The sequence below is a fragment of the Homarus americanus genome, unplaced genomic scaffold (assembly GCF_018991925.1).
Source record: "Homarus americanus isolate GMGI-L3 unplaced genomic scaffold, GMGI_Hamer_2.0 scaffold34921, whole genome shotgun sequence".
Lineage (NCBI taxonomy): Eukaryota > Metazoa > Arthropoda > Malacostraca > Decapoda > Nephropidae > Homarus > Homarus americanus.
Genome location: NW_024741901.1, coordinates 7,355,597 through 7,375,902, shown reverse-complemented (window position 1 = coordinate 7,375,902; position 20,306 = coordinate 7,355,597). Strand labels below are relative to the sequence as shown.

The window sequence follows — 20,306 nt, the reverse complement described above, 5'->3', positions numbered from 1 at the left end:
TATCAGTTGGTCTAATAACTAACACCGTTTAATTAAGGTCAGATAGCTTGATAATCACTGACAACTGAAACCTTGTCGATCTCCTTCATTCACGTTGAGCGCAATTCTTGTGGTTTAGGGGGATCAAAAGATCCTTTATATAAAGATATTGTGTAGTTCTCTGTTTTATTGGGGCATCTCACTCTTCACTGTAGAATATATCGTATACTGAAAGACGTCACACACACTACATTTGTCACAAAAAGTAAATCAATTCAACGTTAATTCGTCTTTAGAAACATAATAATTTGTTTAAAAAAAAATTGTTTAAGTAGTCGGGTTCTAGGTAATTTTCATTATTCATAATTGCAATTTTGCAGTCCTGTTCGTGAATATTTCAAACTTTATTATTTTTTGTGCAGTACTTCTTTGTGACCGTCTTCACTGTGTATTCCAAACGTTACATTTTTTGTATTTTCTCCCTGACTTACAGGGGCAGCGTGGGTATGACAACTCCGATATTATCGATAAAAACATCCTTGACAGCGATATGCTTGACGGCGGCATGAACCACCTCCATACCAGTCACCACCTCCCCGAAGGCACAAGCAAACTTCTTCCCCCTGTTCTCTCGCGTACAAATGTGGAAAAATGCATCTAATTCTGGTTTTCCGCCACTGGCTCCTACAACCAGCCCTTCGGTCTTCTCCTTGATGTACTTGCCACCCCACTCCAGATTTTCCATGAGACCGTTTACACTCGTACCTTCAGAGGTGATGTACTTCCCTCCAGCTAGAGTTTCCCCGGGGGCGCCTCGTTTCGCCACCCCGTGGAACTTGCTGCCCTGATAGGAAGGTCCCAAAGAACCCAGACACAGTGCCAAGAAGTGTTGTGCACGACGCAGCCGGCCCTCAAGGCGGATGTAAACACGGCCGATACTTCCGTTCTCGACACCTAAATCCAGGAATACTTCTGGTTTCTCACGAGACACCAGAGTCTGAAGGAGAGACATCTGTGGGGAGAGAATAATTTTATTAGTATCATACACGGTACCTATGTAACAGTACCGTATTATAATCCTGAATGTAGATCAGGTCCAAAGTTCAGAAATACCCTTCTGGTCTCTCACGTCACATAGGTGACTGCCGGAGGCACATGAGTGGGAGAAAGATAGGATTTATATTTATAATATTTCACACAGTCCCAGGTTACTATTAAAGGATCATCACATCATAGTAAACTAAACATAAGGGCGATGAGTGAGAGCGTGAAGTGAAGTAAAATATTAGTGACGAGAATAAAAAGATCAGATTCACTCTTTTCTTCGTCTCTCTTTCAAGCTACAAGTGTCTATTACAATCTCTCTCTCTCTCATATATATATATATATATATATATATATATATATATATATATATATATATATCTTTCTCTCTCTCTCTCTCTCTCTCTCTCCTCACCTGGACTAGGAGATGGGCCTCTGTCAGGTTTTTTGTAAGAGCATACAAGTGGAGTCGTTTTCGTTCCCACCTGAGGCGGCCTGTCCGACCTTCCCCGTCAACGACACTGCAGTGAAGTGGCCATGGAGTTCTTAAGTTCTTAACAGATATCTTTTCAACGCCTTCTACAGTCACGTCCTCTTGAACACTGTTGCTCCGGCTTATGGTCCCTTCCATGAATGCCTCCTCCTTGCTAGTCTTCGGCTTCGAGTCTACTGGGATATCCGAAGAGGACCCCTGACCAAGGTCTTCATGAACGGTTGTCTGTTCCGTTTCCTCCAAAGGTATTTCCTGCCACTCCACCTCGGAGGCGGATACCTGACGAGGGAGACCAATGGTGGCCTCCGTCTCACTACAGGACTTACATCTTTGTTTTCCAGCGCCAGTGATCTCTTCCGCCCGCTGGGCCGAGTGTTTCAGGATCTCCCCTTGTAAGCTCTCCATCAAAGTCGAGGACATCAACACAGAGTCGATGCTAAAGATATTCCCAGCGTCCTTCACTATTTTCTCGACTTTCTGAGTTGAAGAACAGAGGATTTTACTTTCTTCAGCGCCTTGGGTGATCTGGACAATGAAATTAATTATATTGCCGACTATAGTGTCTTTTCTTTCGCGTATTTTCTGGACTAATTGAGCTCCCTGAGCGTGGATTTCCATTTTTCTCTCCTCAATAAATATTTTAGCTTTCTCAACGTGGTGGCCATCTCGAACATGAGCCTCCAGAAGGCAATGTCCACATAGTGCCTCTTGGCAACCGCGACACCAGAACTCCAGAGGTGATCCGTGGTCCCCACATCCTCCTCGCTGCAGGTCCACAAGTGCCATCGGAAAAATTAAGAAAATATAAGAAAAAACATGACATATTTGGTATTTGCAAAGGCATCTGAAACGCCTTCCACCCCACCCTTCGGGGAGGGGACTCGCTAATCTTCAAATCCTGACCCGAAACCAGATCCCAAATTTCAATAGTAAAACATGGGTTTGGTTAGGTTCAATCCTTTATACAGCCCAGGACCGAATTTCTTGATACACTTAAAGTGGAGGATGCAAAGTCTGCCCCACCCTTACTAGACGGCGCGGCGGGTCGCTGTCCGGCAATCGTCCCCAATTAGCACCCGAGCAGTTCAGCAAGCGAGCTTTGATAATTCCATTTCTCACTAAGGACTGGGAAAGGATGTCATTGTTTTTTTTTTTTAATAAATTCACGAAACAATTGACCCAACCATAAGTTCAACAGTGGTTTGCGAGGCAGGACAACCTCGGGCACGTGTGGGCATACATGGTCAACACGTGGGAGATGGAAGAGGAACGGCAATCATCTTACGATGCATATTAACAGACAGTGAGAATACTACAAGGGTAGTCCCGAACCTACCTAACCTAACCAAGAGGTCGTTATTGAAATTGAGGGCGGCTGGACTGGCTACTGAATGAATAATTTTCATGTCAACATGTGTTATGTAGAATTTCTGTAAAAGAAAGAAAATATTGTTAGAATTAGTGCTTTACTTTTTTTTAACTGTAAATATTTCAAAGGATATTGAGTCTATATAGCAACATTTACGGTTGCCTATATAACTAATAATAAAATATTGTCTTGCTGTTTTTACCATATTTTTCCATCAAACTCTAATCAATGGTGTTGTGACCTACTTCTTGTTGTGACACACTTGTATATTAATCGTGTCGCTCACATGTCATTTATACTCCCATCACGTCATTCATTGTAAGGGTGAAGCCTAGGTAACGTGCATTATCACGGAGGGTAATAAAGTATTCTCTTATGAACCATATTATCCCTTACATTCATGCTTTGTAAACTGACTACCATTCTGAGGGAAATACAGCTTGGAGGATTCTGACATCATCGTTGTGAACCCCCGCCGGCAAGACACACACACACTTTCCACTATGTCTTTTGTATTGTAAAGAATATGTCATGATTATCTAACAATGATCTAACCTATTGCATCAAATAATGTAAAACTTGATTGGGGAAATCGTTTCGTGAATTTATTAAATAAAGAATTTACGTCCATTCTCAGTCCCTAATGAGAAAGGAAGTATCAGATCTCGATTACTGAACTGCTTGGGTACTTGTTTGTGTGTTGGGGACGATGGACAGCGATGAGTGGGGCCACTGCTTAATTTTTTTTCCAAATATTGACAAATTTGCACCAACCTTGGAAGCTTGAAAAAAAGAATTGTAAACCTCCCATATATAGAAAATGTCTTGTTTTTTTCTATTTGTTATTATTTTTATGTATTGATACTTATGAATCATAGTTAACTTAGATATGACAATGTTCTTTTGGCACTTAGTTTGCTAAGTATTTTGGCACCCCTGGGTCCGTGAGTCGCCAATTTCGCGCATCTAAACAACGTGAATCTCCCTTCTTATATTTTGAAAGAAATACTAAATATTTTTTTAGTTGCAACAGTGTAAAATCAATAATTAGAATTAATTATTTAGCTGGCTATACAAAACCATTAACAAATCAACTTGTTTAGGTATTTTACCGAGATTGAACTTTACTTTAGTTTCTTCTCAAACCGCTCAAGGAATACATTTCGTTTTCTTTTGTAATGCAGAATACTGAGTGTCTATTTTCATTTAATTATCTATTATATTCGTGTATATTGTATATGTTTTGTACATTCCGTAGAATTGTATTAAAAATAAAATAATTGTAATTGGATATAATTTTGTCAAATAAATTTATTTAGTGATCTGTAAAGATTCAGACACGAATCTGATAAACCCTTTTTTTTGGTTTCCACAAGTGGCATCACTGATAAACGACCCGCCGTCCAGCAAGGGTGGGACTAACTTTGCACCCTCTACCTTGACTGTATCAAGACTTTCGGTCCGTGATTGTGCGGATAAGGTGGGGTTAGATTAGGGATACATTAGATCAATTACATTAGGTGGTAGGCTAGGTTAAGTTACATCAGAGGTAAGCGTTTTTGGTTAAGGGTAGGTTAGGTCAAGGTATAAAGATCACAAGGTATGCTCACGCCTGATGTCATCCGGCAGGGCCTCACCCCGCCAACCAGCTTTGATTTGTATGTGAGAAATGGGTAGGACTAAGCCATGTTCATATTTTTCTGTAGTTGTCTTATTTTAGGATATAAGCTTCATGGTCTTAAAAAAATATTTCACTATTATAATGCTACGAGAATTATGGTAAACAATATGAAATTATATCGAAAATATTTTCAACCCCAAGACGACCCCAAGATGTCTAATTATTAATTTACACGACTCTCTCTCTCTCTCTCTCTCTCTCTCTCTCTCTCTCTCTCTCTTTCTATATATATATATATATATATATATATATATATATATATATATATATATATATATATATATATATATATATATTTCATTTGCCCAATAAAGCACACGGACTTCGAGTCCTGGCGGGTTGAGGTGTTGATTGTATGTAGAAGTCCGTTTGCTTTATTGGGCTAATGAAATATATATGGATCCTCGTGTTTCGAAGCCGGATTTGGTAAAAAGTTACTCAAACCACCTACGTGATACGGGTAGTCCCCATTAGAGGTTCACGGCGCCTTAAGCTCGTTGAACAGGCTTTGTGTGAAATATAACAAAGTCTAGGACTGCTTTTAGTATCCTGGTGGTCCAGCAGATAGCGTTCCCCGGTCACAGTCATGGGCTTGTGGGCCGTGGGTTCGAATCCTGGCGGGTTGAGGTGTTGATTGTGTGTATATATATATATATATATATATATGTAATATTCAGAAACTTCAGTGTAATTTCAAACGCTGCGCCATTGGCGATACTGAGTTTTCAAGGTCGTCTGAGAGAAGAGAGCGCTGCTGCACGTAGTGAGAGGTTTTGGAACTAGGCCTATACGATATTGAATGTAGTTTGCCGAATTAATAATGATGCAATTCATGAAGTTAAGGGACTATGATTAAATTTGAAATTATTATAGATCGTTTATCAGTCTGAATAATGTTACTGGTGTCCCAAGAAAGTTCTTAGTCAGGCGGAAAATATGTCACCAAGGCCTAAGCTAACGCCTTGGGAAGACGCAAGGCTGGTTGGTTCTCAGTCACGGGAAAGCGATCAGACCAACAGGACGTCCCTGCGCGTCCGTCCACAGAAATAGTCACGTGGTCTAGTCACCTGTGTTGCCCTATTGCAGTATAACAAGTAAGTCCCATTCGATCTCAGATAGGGGTTAGATAGGGCAGTGATAAAGTTATTAAGAGCTAACAGTGAGTTAATTTCAGGGTTTCCGTCAGAACCCACTTGACTGCGAGAGTGATGACTGCTAGAGATTGACTGCCGTTTGAGACTGTCGTTGATGATTGATGATTAGCGACTGTCGCCGTTGGAACGATCAGTGCAGGCATTCTTACTGGTTAGCGGGGTAGCAAAGGATCTCTTGAGTGAACGAGTGCTCCAGACAACTAAAACGACAAGGGACCAGCATCAGCAGTGGGTGATCAGCTCTTACCGCGTGGGTGCACAACACCACATGTCCTCGGTCAGCTAGAACTATTACCTACTGGCCATAGTTACCTGCTGGCATTCTCTCTTCCTGCCCATGGACGTACTGGGAGTACACTGAGGCTATCTGAGTAAATTAATGGTCACACCCTGAGACCAGGAGTCTAGGGGATACCTAGAGAAACATTTTATCTCCCTTATTACAGGTGTATGGTGAGTTGGGTGAAGCATGGTTCAAGGGTATTGGTGGACCCAGTAACATCTCTATAATAGTGATAATATATTTGTGTGTAGCTAATACCATTGTTTGAGTTACTGACATTATCTTGACGTGTGTAGTTTAATATTTCTTAAATAATTTTGATCGTATTGTTTTTTAAATGCTGTGTCACTAATTGAAACCAGAGTGATACTGTGATTTAGTTCCTTTAATGCATTAAATTTTCTTTATAATTCCGATCTCAGATATAACCTTTGTTCCCCAGGGTAGTGTTTAAGTTAGGTTAAGAAGTGTGCATCTGTTGGTGTAACATAATTCTATTGAGTGCCCTTTAGGCCTATTCAGGGTGGAATTAATAATTTCTTATTTTTATGCCATTTCCGCGGTGGTGGACATTATTTTGTGAAAACTGTAGGTTATGTATCTATGCTACTGTGCCGAGTAGCAACCTTGTAAATAAGCTTCTGTGACGAGTAGCATTTATATATGTAATTACGTGGCAACACTGCACATGTTATGTGGCAACATTGCCCCGAGGCTGCCATATGGCAAGGCAGTCTCAGTCTGATTCTGTGGGTCGTGCAAGTCACACGCTAGTCACCACTTGTATTTCTCCTATCCGTTAATAATTGGACTTCAGTGTTACCTGGGGTTTCCCTACCCATCACTGCCTTCTTCAGGGAACACTTGGAACCTTCAAAAACCCTTAAGGAATGTTTCATGTGTACAAGCAACATTTCTTAATACTTTAAATTTATTGTTGTCTAATGAGGCATTGTCTGAGTTTCTAATAATTGCAATATTATATATAACTTTTATTCCCCAGAGTAGTGTTTTAAGTTCAGGTTAAGAGGTGCGCATATGTTGGTGTACCATTATTTGATTGTGTCTGTAGTGTTGGAGGGAATATAAGTGTCTAACTTTTACAGTGTGTCTCATTCATCCCAGTCACAGACGGTATCCTTCCACGGGTCACGGACAATTTATTTTGTTTAGTAAATTTAAGTGTTCTTGTGCTGGTTCGGGATTTTTCTCAAAGGGGCGCTCCCACAGCAATTTCATCTAATAATCTTTAATAAACCCCAAGTCAAGTGAGAAATTAAAAGTCCAATAAATTCCGACCGGTTACATATATATACAAAACAACAAACTAGTCAGGAATCGATCTCAAGGCCTCTGCATGTGAACAGGGAGCGCTAGCACGACACCACTAGAGCAATACAATTATTTTAGATTTTGTTATATAACATACAAAACTTACTCCTTCGTCATAGTCTTCAGCAACGGGAGCTTCCACTGGGGATAGCTCGTGCCAACTATAATACTATATGATTGTAGTAGCATTTTACAGATTCCAGCTAGAGGTAGCTGGTTCGATTCCTGATAAGTGAGGTATTGTTTGTATATTAAAGTCCACATATATATGTGGACTGTTAAGATGTATTGGTAGCCTCGTGCTTTCTAGCTTGAATCTGTAAAATGTTACTACGACCACATGCTTTCATCTACTTTTCATATATATATACATACATATATATATATATATATATATATATATATATATATATATATATATATATATATATATATATATATATATATATATATATATATATATATATATATATATATATAGTGATGGGTTGTCAGACCACAGCTTACATCTCAGAAACAGTCCAGACTTGACCCGACATTAGGGGGGTCAAGTGTAAGGGTATCCCTCGCAGCCACTCAAGGAGCCACAAATCAACTAGCTCCCCTTCCCATGTCACACGGCCCCAACAAACATGTAAGATTGTAAGAAGGCACCTGCCGGCTCTCTCCCAATATACACAATAACCTACACCGCAGAAGAAGTCCAGACCTGACCTCACATTAGCCAGGTCAAATGTAACCCTCGAGCCCAAGTCAAGGGGCCACAAATCAACCAGGGCCTCTCATGTCACACGGCCCCATCTGAAGATTTCTCCAGAATATACAACTTATAGTCTCTGAAAAAGTCCAGACCTGACCCTACATTAGCGAGGGCAAATGTAAGAAGACCCTTCGCCGCCCCCCCCGATCAGCTCAACCTGACGGCTCGCCTCCCAATATATAGGACGTCCTAGTCCTCCCTCTCCCCAGAGAGAGACAGAGAGAGAGTGTGTCTTGTAACCAAGAAGGGCCAGCTACCACGTCCCCAGTCCTGCTCGAGAGAAGTCAGGGGCCGGAGGCAAGCCGCCTCCGGTCGCCTCCGGTCGGGAGCGAGTTGCCCTCGACACACCGGTGCCCAGCTAAGCAGTCTCCCATAGAGACAACCCAGGACCACCTGCTAGGCCTCCCCTAGGTCACGTGAGTTTTTGTCAGAGCTTTCCATGGGATGAGTTACTTACGTGGGAGGTGTATTCATTTCATGTTCATGTCCGAGAATCAGAGTGTCTAGTAACGTAATATGATGTCCTAGTAACGTAAATATAATGTCCTAGTAACTTCAATAGAAGGTGTTATTAATGTGTCCATGTCATGTTCGTAATTAATAAAGAGTTGTAAAGAAGCGGTGTTTGAGAAGTCGTCCTTAAGACGTAATAGATGTGTATTGACGTATAAGATACGATAAGTGTAAATCCATCATCAAATAACTATCACGGCCACGCTACCAAAATCTTCCTCTCTTTTATACTCTTATACTATCAATATTCTACCTATATGTAATCTTCTTCTTGTGAGATTTGTCTCATTACAATGGTGGCAGCGCACTTAACGTAAAACTCACGCCTCTTCCCTTTAGTGTTCAGTACAGTGATAGTTAGAATCTTTTGAAGTAATCTCGTAACTATCTTGACGAAGCAGACAGTACAAGGGTGGTTGCATTCATAACATTATATTGGTGGCAGCGTACTATAACGTTAACTCACGCCCTCCTCGTCCCTTGTTATTGGTAACAGTGTACTTAACGTAAACCCATGCCCTCCCTCATTTAGCCATAACACCTGGCTCGTTGTTTGAGTATTGTTCGAAAGTGCGTGATAAGGAGTTCCTGCATAGTAGCGTGAAAAGTGTCCTAGTGTGTCACCGTTACAGCTCAAGTAAATGTCTCTCGTCGTGGTATGCGCGAATTTTTTCTAGAAATATGTTCAGTGCTTAACGTGATTTCTCAGTGTCCCCCGCGATCTGTGACATTCTCAGTAGCCCAAGTGCAGTTTGATTGTTGGTCAGTGTTGAACGTAGAAATTGTTTCAGTTATGAAAGCGGTGTCTGTACTAACTGTTATAACTTAACATGTCTTTTAACCTACATCCTCCTCCCTGTCCTAATCCTCACCTCACCCTCCTTACCTTTCCTCCCATCCCTGCCCCGCCCTGCCCCGCCCCGCCGTTCCGTGCCCCGCCCCGCCAAGCCCCGGCCTGGCCCGATAAACCACGCCTCGCCCCACCCCACCCCGCCCCGCGCCGGCCTGGCCAGCCGCGTCCCGCCTTGCCTCCGTCCTTACCTCACCCGCCTTGCCTCCGTCCTTACCTCACCCGCCTCGCCGCGTAAGACCTCACTAATCCCCCGTCTTTTGTCCCGTAAGCTATATGTTGATGATGATGGTTAATATAAAGTAATATTGCGATGAATGCAGAGCTTCACTCAGTGGATTTTTATGCTGTTATGATTTGTGATGTACTCTTTGACGCGTAGTGATAAATGATATTAAGTGTAGTGTGCAGAGCTTAACTCCCCGACCCAGCCTGATGAGAAAATTGTCGTGACGGAAATAATAGTTACCAAACATTGACGTAACGTATAGAGTAAATTTTTATTTTTGCGAATGCACTTCCAACTAATCCATCATCCCTTTTGGATTGTTTCTCTGGCAAATATCACACACAGTACCGCCCCATGGCTAGCCGGAATCCAACCACAGCACATATAAGCAGAGAAGAATAAGCGTGATGAATGCAGCGTGATGAATGCAGCACCACACCCGCCACACACCACCCCACTTCTTTCAAGTCCTCCCTGGTCTAGGATTAAGAAGATTTTATATTTTTCTACTTTAGGAAGTTAAGGAGTGTGGAATGCAGCGCCACACAACGAACCCTGGTGAGCCCAGCCAGGGAGGGATTCACCACTGTGGAAGGTGTAAGACAGGACGGTCTTTGGTCTCGCCGACACTCACGTACGGGGGGCGAGCCCTGGTCCGCGGAACCTGCCTTACAGTCATCTAAGGAGGACGACAGCCCAAGCAGTGGACAGGCTTTCATCCCGGCCGGAGGGGGCCGACGGCAGATGAACAGAAAATCGTCTGGAATATGTTGAAAATGATGATGTTGCAGAGAAGAAATACAGATGGAACAGAAAAATTCATCTGGAATATGACGGAAAACGAAGATGTATAAAGAAACGCAGATGAACAGAAAAATCGTCTGGAATATGAAAATGAAGATGTATAAAGAAACGCAGATGAACAGAAAATTCATCTGGAATATGAAACTGCTCTAAACGTAGAGGAAGCGCAGGTGAACAGAAAAATCATCTGGAATATTATAGAAACCAGGAGGAAGTGTGAAGAAGTCAGAAGATGTGGTGACACGACCTACAAAGTGCGGTATTGAAGAAAGAAAAACGTGCTATGTGAAGACAGAAGACACGCTGTGCTGACATCAGAAGAAAGTCGACGATGAAAAGGTGGATCATCAGAAGGACCAATCGACTACCGCTGTTGTGCTGCCGGCATTCCCTATTTTCAGATACCAGCTGGATGGAGGACTTGAGCCATGCTGGACCCAACAAATGTACTGATGTTGTTGATGTACATTAAAAAGATATAACACCCTAACATGTGAAGTAGGAGCATTTTGTATTTTGTATTTAATTCTCTGATTTTTGTTATCATGTACTACAAAGAATGTTTTTTTTTTTTAAAGATTAGTCACTTTTTCTAAGAGTTCGTTTGATCAATGTTTTGTATTACCAAATGCAATGTTGGAGACATACTACTGAGTGGGACGAATTCTTATTTTGACACGGCCTGGTTAGGCAATGTAACACCTGTTTTTGTTTGTAGAATGTGATTTGCAAGTTTGCCTCGGACACTATGCTAGATATGAAGGATCTTTAGATCACTCTATGTTCACTTACTGTGTATGTATTTTATTTTTTTTCTCGTGTCATAGAAGCTTTAATCTTGGCGGGAGGTATAGTAAGCTTTGTCAGATCAAACTATGCCAGTAGAAAAACATACATCTCTAGGGTTATTATTTGTAAAATGTAAGGATGCATTATCGCCTCAGGGACTATATTAGATACTGCACATGATGTTACTGTCTACTTTAAATGTGTCATCAGTTCTCTGAGCATGAAAGCTTTGGTCTTGGCGGGAGGTGTAGTGATGGGTTTTCAGACCATAGCTTACATCTCAGAAACAGTCCAGACTTGACCCGACATTAGGGGGGTCAAATGTAAGGGTACCCCTCGCAACCACTCAAGGAGTTACAAATCAACTGGCTCCCCTCCCATGTCACACGGACCCAACAAACATGTAAGAAGGCACCGGCCGACTCTCTCCCAATATACACAATAACCTACACCGCAGAAGAAGTCCAGACCTGACCTCACATTAGCCAGGTCAAATGTAACCCTCGAGCCCAAGTCAAGGGGCCACAAATCAACCAGGGCCTCTCATGTCACACGGCCCCATCTGAAGATTTCTCCAGAATATACAACTTATAGTCTCTGAAAAAGTCCAGACCTGACCCTACATTAGCGAGGGCAAATGTAAGAAGACCCTTCGCCGCCCCCCCCGATCAGCTCAACTTGAGGGCTCGCCTCCCAATATATAGGACGTCCTAGTCCTCCCTCTGCCCAGAGAGAGACAGAGAGAGAGTGTGTCTTGTAACCAAGAAGGGCCAGCGACCAAAGCGCAGTCCTTCTCGAGAGAAGTCGGGGGCCGGAGGCAAGCCGCCTCCGGTCGCCTCCGGTCGGCAGCGAGTTGCCCTCGACACACCGGTGCCCAGCTAAGCAGTCTCCCATAGGGAAAACCCAGGACCACCTGCTAGGCCTCCCCTAGGTCACGTGAGTTTTTGTCAGAGCTTTCCATGGGATGAGTTACTTACGTGGGAGGTGTATTCATTTCATGTTCATGTCCGAGAATCAGAGTGTCTAGTAACGTAATATGATGTCCTAGTAACGTAAATATATATAATCTTCTTCTTGTGAGATTTGTCTCATTACATATATATATATATATATATATATATATATATATATATATATATATATATATATATATATATATATATATATATATATATATATATATTCACTTTATCTTACAAATTTTGACATTTTGTGACTGTACTTAATTGAACTGATTTTCTTATTTACAATAGGTATCGTAAAGTACTACATGAGGCAGGTAGTCGAGCCACCAAGTGACGTCATGTACATGGGTGAACTCGTTTTCTTCTTTCGGTGAGAAGTCCTTGCGATCTCTATCATATACTGTTTCGTTGTCTTTCTTTGTCACCATTTTTAGATTGTCCTTTAGTCCCGCACCACCTCTGTCACTCATTTTAACCAGCTCTTACCCATTCTCGCTCTCACTCATTCTCATTTTTTCTTAATCAGTTAATTTACTCACCTCAGTTTTGTTGAAGGTCTCCGACAGACTTAAAAGGGCAAAGACAGTAGGTAGTTTGGCGATGGAGGCCCCATGGTGCTGGGTACGACAAGTGGGGCAATGTACGGGACCTTCGGTTTCCACACTAGAGAGGCACTGCTTGCAAAAGGTGTGGCCGCAGAGGGGTAGGGCCACGGGTTCTCTGAGTCCTGAAGAATACATGTCTGAGCACACAGCGCACGTCAGCTCCTCCTCCATGATGCCTGTTGTAAATATATTAAGTTCACAATGATAGGTATCGTGCATGAAGATCACGACTTTATTTGCTAACTCACTCCCTGAGTTCTTTCGTTTCTTTTTATTTATTTATGTGAACTTCTACGAAACTTATATTTTTGCAAGATGGATTTAAGGGTATTTTTAATTATTAATATTTTCTGGTAATAAATTTGGACGGCTGTGTCTAAGATATATTTATCTGGACAACTGCAAAATAAATCAGGGTACAGTATTTTCGTGGGCTCAGAAAAAAAAAGTTTATGTTAACTGTTATAATTGATTAACCCGGTCGTGGTCTCTGAAACACAGAAGTAAAAACATAAAACTGTAAAAGGTTGAAGGAATTGATCTCTACTATATATATATATATATATATATATATATATATATATATATATATATATATATATATATATATATATATATATATATATATATATATATATATATATATATATATATATATATATATATTTATTTATTTATTTATTTAATTAGCCCATAAAGCACGCGGACTTCTACATATAATCAACAACCTCATCTCTGCTTCACACACAAGGTTTGCCCATCGAGCTTATTGTGCTATACATGACCAGGCCTTGTGTGAAATATAAAAAAGTCTAGGATTGCTTTAGTGTCCTAGTGGTGTAAGAGGTAACGTTCCCCGGTCACACACATAAGATTGTGGGTTCGAGTCCTGGCGGGGTGAGGTTGGTTGTTGATTTTATATATATATATATATATATATATATATATATATATATATATATATATATATATATATATATATATATATATATATATATATATATATATATATATATATATATGCAAGTAAATCACTGTAGGTGCGCGTGATCCAAGTATATGCTGAAAACCACAAGAAAAAACGAAGTTCCCAAGCGCTTTCGTGTAATTCATATTTTCATCAATGTTTTTACGTGCTCTAAGGATAAAGAGTCCGGAATTCATTGATGAGGAATATAAATATATCTATAATATTGGCTTGAACCTTAAGTACCCTAGGTCTTTTATAGACAAATGCCTTAACATTACTAAGAAGCAAGTTTGTGGATGACACCAAAATAGGGCGGCAGATTAATTCAGGGCAGGATGCAAACACACTACAGGAGGATTTAAATAAACTGCAGGAGTGGTCAGAAAAATGGCAAATGAAATTCAACACCAGCAAGTGCAGCGTACTGAATATTGGAAGAACAAATACTGTCACTGTATACAGCCTTAACAACATCAACCTTGAGAAGTCGACTTGTGAAAGAGACTTAGGGGTACTTGTAAGCCCGGACCTACGGCCTAGAAAACAGTACGTTAATGTTCGAAATAAGGCAAACAGAGTATTAGGTTTTATATCTAGAAGTGTAAGTAATAAGAGTGCAGAGGTCTTATTGCAACTATATCTTGCGCTAGTCAGGCCGCACCTCGATTATGCGGGTCAGTTCTGGTGCCCTTATTATAGAATGGATATCAATTCACTGGAGTCGGTGCAGCGAAGAATGACGAAAATGATTCCCGGACTTAGAAACCTTGCATATCAAGATAGGTTAAAGAAACTAAACTTGCATTCCCTAGAAAGACGAAGAGTGCGGGGAGATATGATAGAAGTATTTAAGTGGGTGAAAGGAATCAATAAAGGCGATATAGATAAAGTTCTTATAATATCCGAGCAGGATAGGACTCGTAGCAACGCATTTAAGTTGGATAAGTTTAGGTTTAGGAGGGAGATAGGAAGGAACTGGTTCACAGATAGGGTGGTGGACGAGTGGAACAAGCTTAGCAACTTTGTAGTAAGTGCTGGAACGCTGGAAAGTTTTAAATGGAGGCTAGATAGATTCATGGATGATAGAGAGTGGTAGTAACTCTCCACAGGAGCTGCCATGCACAGACCAACCGGCCTATTGCAGACTCATTATTTTCTTATGTTCTTAAGAAATCTTTTTATAGAACTGATCCTAAGCCCTCCCATGACAATAAGAATTTCTTAGTATTACCATTTAACAAAAATTTCTCTCAAATTCTAATACAACTAAAAACCTGGAGCGTTAATGTGGCATTTAAAAACTCATGCACTGTAAAATAAATGTTAATTAAGAACTCCCCCAACAATGCAGGTGGCTGCATTTACAAGGTTCCTTGCAAGGAATGTAATATGTTCTACTTAGGACAGACGGTTAAAGATCTTAAAACTAGACTTAAACAACATAAATATAGTGTTAGGGCAGGCCAGGAATCCAATGCTCTGGTCATTCATATGAGAGATAATAAGCATTGCATTGACTGGGATAATGCCTCCTCAATATTATCTTGTAATTCAATTGTCAGTAGGAACAATATAGAATCCAGTCTCATTAAACATACCGATTCTGTCAACATGAATTTGAGTAATGGTATGTACAAACTGGATAATTTTGTGATTAAGAAGATTTGTAACCAGGTGAGAAGGTTGGGTCATCTTACCCTATGGCTTGACTACGGACAGCTGCTGTGCTTATAGATAGCATGTTCAATTTCTTTGGATTCAGAAGATTAGTAAGGGTCACTGCCTTATGACCAGAACATTGTGGACCCCTGCTGTCCCCTTGGGACTTGATCTCACTCTCCTCTACTGTATATATTAGCCTTCTAAAGTATTTCTCCTTAGTCTGTACTCACCCCTGAAGATATGAATTACACGAAAGCGCTTGGGACCTTCATGTTTTCTTGTTTCCTTGTGGTTATCAGCATATATATATATATATATATATATATATATATATATATATATATATATATATATATATATATATATATATATATATATATATATATATATATGCAAGTAAATCACTGTAGGTGCGCGTGATCTAGGTATATGCTGACTACCGACCGTTGCCGTGCTATTTAAAGATTAGTAGGGTCATTACCTAATACCTGACCATTGTGGACCTGTTCTCACCCTCCTCTGTATATATACACCTTGGTTTGTACTCCTCTTTAGTCTGTACTCACCCCTGAAGATGTGAGTTACACGAAAGCGCTTGGGACCTTCATGTTTTCTTTGGTTATCAGCATATATATATATATATATATATATATATATATATATATATATATATATATATATATATATATATATATATATATATATATATATAATCAACGACCTCACCAGCAAGGAATCGAACCCTCGACCTACAGGTTTTTCAATTGTAGAAATATTACTATTTAACAAAAAATTTCTCAAATTACTTACAGCTGAAAACCCGAAACATAAATGTAACGTCTAGTAATTCTTGCACTGCAAAAAAAAACGTTAAAAACTCCCCCAGCAATGCAGGTGGCTGCATTTACAAGGTTCCTTGCAATTTACATTTGGTTCTTATATTAATTATTCATTCTACAATAGACAGAACTTTATACTCATTTATTCATAAGAGTTCCTACTCATGATGTCTGATAAGGAATAGTAGTATTCAAATAAATGGCTTTATGGAGTGGATGTTATTGTTCAGTGCAACGTAAATACACGGTCGTCCTGACCCTTGTGTGCGCATCTTATCTCGTATACGCACTTACCTGTAACTTCCATATTTATACCAAACACTGTTGTTTCATTAGCAAGTAATACCCAAAAATCAAGATTACAGTAAAAATGTAAAGTATACAATGGTAAATAAACCAGCAACAACTCCATGTATCGGGAAACGGATGTGAGAAAATGTCACTGCCGAAAATTATTTCATGTCTTGTCTACAGTCCTACAACAGGAGATCAAATCGAACATTACCGAAACCTAAAGATTAAAGAATACCGAAGATAATTTATGTTTACTGTTAAAATATTTAGAATGCATGGAGCAGGAGGCTGTGGTGGTGTTGGCAGCTGGCAATTATCACGTTTTATCAGTGACGGAGGCGGGAGTCTCTCTAGTGAACTGCTAGACTCGTTATCTCTACCAAGAATGCTCGGCCAACACAAACACCATAGATATTCAACTCCGGTAAGTACAGACTGTATACAGTTTACGCTGTAGCCTCAGTGTTTAGTATTCTGGATCACCTGAAGATTTGTTTCCTACTTCATTTACCTGATGATTAACACCCAAATGCTGCTTCTGGAGTTACGTTAGGGTAGGGTAGGGTAGGTTACGTTAGGTTAGGTTACATTAGGGTTATTAAGGTAAAATAGGCCGTGAGTGAATCTAAAAGTGCAGGTTCAGTATTGTTAAGTAAGGCTTGATGGTCGAAATTCTTTGGGCTAAAGTGTATCTCATTTCATACCAGTGATTTTAGGTCGATTTTTTTTTTGTTTAGCTGGAACCCATCTCATTTTTAACACGGAATCCTACGGGAAAATGGGTTCTATTTACCTCAGAAACACCTTTCCAAGATCACCTGTAGCAAGCTAAGCGGGACTTACAAGAGTATTAATGTTGTTACTATTAATCTTCTCCATAATGAAAATTTTAATAACTGTTTTTAGTGTTTTGGTTATAATAATGCTCTTGGTAGGAAAAATAATACGGACAATGGTCCTCAGTCGATGTCGAATTTTAACCACCATTTAATAACATTCCGCTGATTTAATTAAATGATTTCACTTTTGTATGGAAGACTGTGATAACGGATTCTTGTGTGTAATTTCTTGGCGTGTTGTTCAATTAATATTCGAGTTATAGCCATTTAGACGGCGGAACATTAGCGGTATATCTCGTTTTGAAGATACAGTAGTACGACTTACACCTACTTGATAAAGCTCCTGGATCAGCTGAACACATATTTAATTTTACATCCAGATTTCTGGAATTGCCTTCGTTTATTTTTCCTCACAACTAGAGGTAAAGCTTAAGATCAGTTTCGACGCCATATTTGGTGACCATCTCTGGTGAATAAGTTAGAAACGCTTTCCTGTAAATTTTCACAATTAATGTGAGAAACGTTACACTTGAACTATTAACCTTAGATTGTAAATCCAAGTAAGTCTAAACTGTAAACATCACATGATTCAAGACCTACCTGTAGGAGAGAGAGCGAGTTTGCTGAAGTGTGCGTCGTGTTCTTCTTCCGCTGAGTTTCCTAGCAAAGATATTTATCGACAATGTTAAAGTAGTTGTAGATATTGTCCTTTTTAGCTTCAGGTTGAGGGAAGTCTACAGGTAGTGTTAGCAGTGTCTGAAGGTCGCGTCTTCCTTCTTCATGGTAGCCTGAAGAAGGAAGTCTCTCCAAGGTGCTGAAGCTACAAGAAGTCACTATTGACAAAGGGGAAATACTAGTGTCTTTAAATTTTGTGCATGAAAACGTCACCACGAGCACAGTCAACAGTGCCAGGTGTGTACTTTTGTTCGACCCACAGTGATAAGTTTCTGCAAGCTACGCCAAACCAATGTTCGCCCAACCTTCACTAACACTCTTATAATATAAGGACGCGTTAGTTTCCAGCCAGCAGGGATACGCCTGTATAGAAAGTAAGTCCAGAAGGCCGTCTGTCTACTTTCTACCAGCAATAACCCACTCCAATGACAAAAGTGCAAGTCCTTGGTGTACTTTCTTCCACATCTGGAAATTTTGGTTGGGTGTCTGATATTTAGCGAGGCTTTTGAAGTTCTTTCTGTTACAAAAACCACTTACCGATCATAGCCTTCTTGTAAGAGAAGTCTGTGCAGGTGTGGCAAGTTGTAGGACTGTGGTAGCGGTGTGGTAGTATCAGGAGTTGATATCTCTGGGTTCAGCAGAACAGGAACACAATTCTTAATCACCACCAAGACCATAGTAATTTGAAGTCTTGTTTTATGAGGTTTCAGCCACTTTTGAAACACTTTAGGGGTGTGTTGCAGGCTGTGTGTGGTAGTGAGTGTGGTAGAAGCAGAGCCCTGAGGATGTACTGAGGACACACAGGATGTACCAAACCAGAACTGGGGTAATCCGACATAGAAGCCGTGACGTCAGGCACCTATAACGAAATCCTTAGAAAATTTAAGAACATTAATATAATTAAGACTCATATCTTCGTACTTGAAATTTTCAACAGCTTCACTTTTTTAAAGTTAAAAAAAAAAGTTAGAAAAAACTACTGGAGAATGTAGATATGGTACTAAGTAAGTCGTGATTAACTCGTGTGTAAAATACCAGCTGGTCCCACGTCACGAGTTTGTTTACATTTATTCGAATGGTGAAAGTACATCCTGAAAAAATGATCTTTTAGGGCAGTTTTAGTTCATATTTTGTGACTTTAACTGCTTGACTATCTACTGTAGATCTTCGTAATTATTATTATTAATATTTTTAAATATGTATGATTATTATAATCTCTCATGTTCTTTTGTATTACTCCCAGGAAGTGGGAGGGGAGCGTAGACATTTACATTTATTAACGCTCTTCAACAACTATCGTCAAGCGCATATTACTTAGGTTTGTTTAAGTTAAGTTATATTGTTTCGTGTCATCTGTAAAAAGTAACTGATTTGGCTCTACTGTTCGTGGTAATACACGTGGGGTATTTCCATAATTTTATAACTTGTACAGGAGATAATAGTTTTCACGTACAACAAGGTGTCTGTCGTAGATCGTTACGCTTGTGGTAAGTGAAACAAAAAGGCTTTTAGTGAACACAGTAGAGCTGGATAATAATACTAATACTAAAAACATTAAATTAATAGGAGCAACAACAACAATAATAATAATATCAATAATAACAATACATATTTTGTAATAAACGAAGGATGATAGTAATGATGACAAATGTACTTACAATGATGAAATTAAAAACGTAAATTACATTACTGGTAACAAGACTAAATATACTAATCTTATACTTTTTAAACAGTAAATACAAACACTAAAGGAGACCATTTTGGCTGTGTTTGTGACATGAATAAACAATGGGCGTTGAACTTAATCTCTGACCTATCATTATCAGACGCTACATGCAGGCACCACGCACCCTACTGACAACAATCACCTTATTGACACCAATCACCCTCCTGAAAACAATCGCCTTGCTGACACCAATCACTCTACTGATAATCACCTCACTGACAACATCCACCCGACTGACAACAATCACATTACACCAAGCACCCTACTGATAACAATCACCTTACTGACACCAATCACTCTACTGTTAACAATCACCTTACCGACACCAAGCACCATATTGACAACAATCACCTTTCACCAAGCACCCTACTAACAACAATCACCGTGCTGACACCAAGCACCCTACTGACAACAATCACTTTACTGACACCAGGCACCCTACTGACAACAA

General features: G+C 39.9%; 1 protein-coding gene across 2 annotated transcripts; it reads right to left on the bottom strand.

Annotated features, from left to right (window-relative positions):
* Positions 1 to 151: 151 nt before the first annotated feature.
* LOC121876258 (tripartite motif-containing protein 10-like) lies at positions 152 to 18,909 on the bottom strand. 2 transcript variants are annotated; one of them, XM_042381290.1, is made up of 5 exons: positions 18,667 to 18,909; positions 18,055 to 18,114; positions 12,785 to 13,026; positions 1,439 to 2,281; positions 152 to 991 (listed from the first exon to the last, which is right to left on the bottom strand). In XM_042381290.1, the coding sequence occupies exons 1-5, from the start codon at positions 18,671 to 18,673 to the stop codon at positions 467 to 469; spliced, it is 1,677 nt and encodes a 558-aa protein (XP_042237224.1). In that variant the 5' UTR covers positions 18,674 to 18,909; the 3' UTR covers positions 152 to 466. The 2 variants fall into 2 exon arrangements, with proteins under 2 accessions (XP_042237224.1, XP_042237225.1); XM_042381291.1 differs by lacking the exon at positions 18,055 to 18,114.
* Between the last annotated feature and the right edge of the window lie 1,397 nt (positions 18,910 to 20,306).

Coding starts and splice junctions, on each gene's coding strand:
- LOC121876258 (XM_042381290.1), bottom strand. Junction 13,027..18,054: donor ACTCGCTCTCTCTCCTACAG/GTAGGTCTTGAA, acceptor TATTTACAACAG/GCATCATGGAGGAGGAGCTG. Junction 992..1,438: donor AGGCCCATCTCCTAGTCCAG/GTGAGGAGAGAG, acceptor CTCTCCCCACAG/ATGTCTCTCCTTCAGACTCT.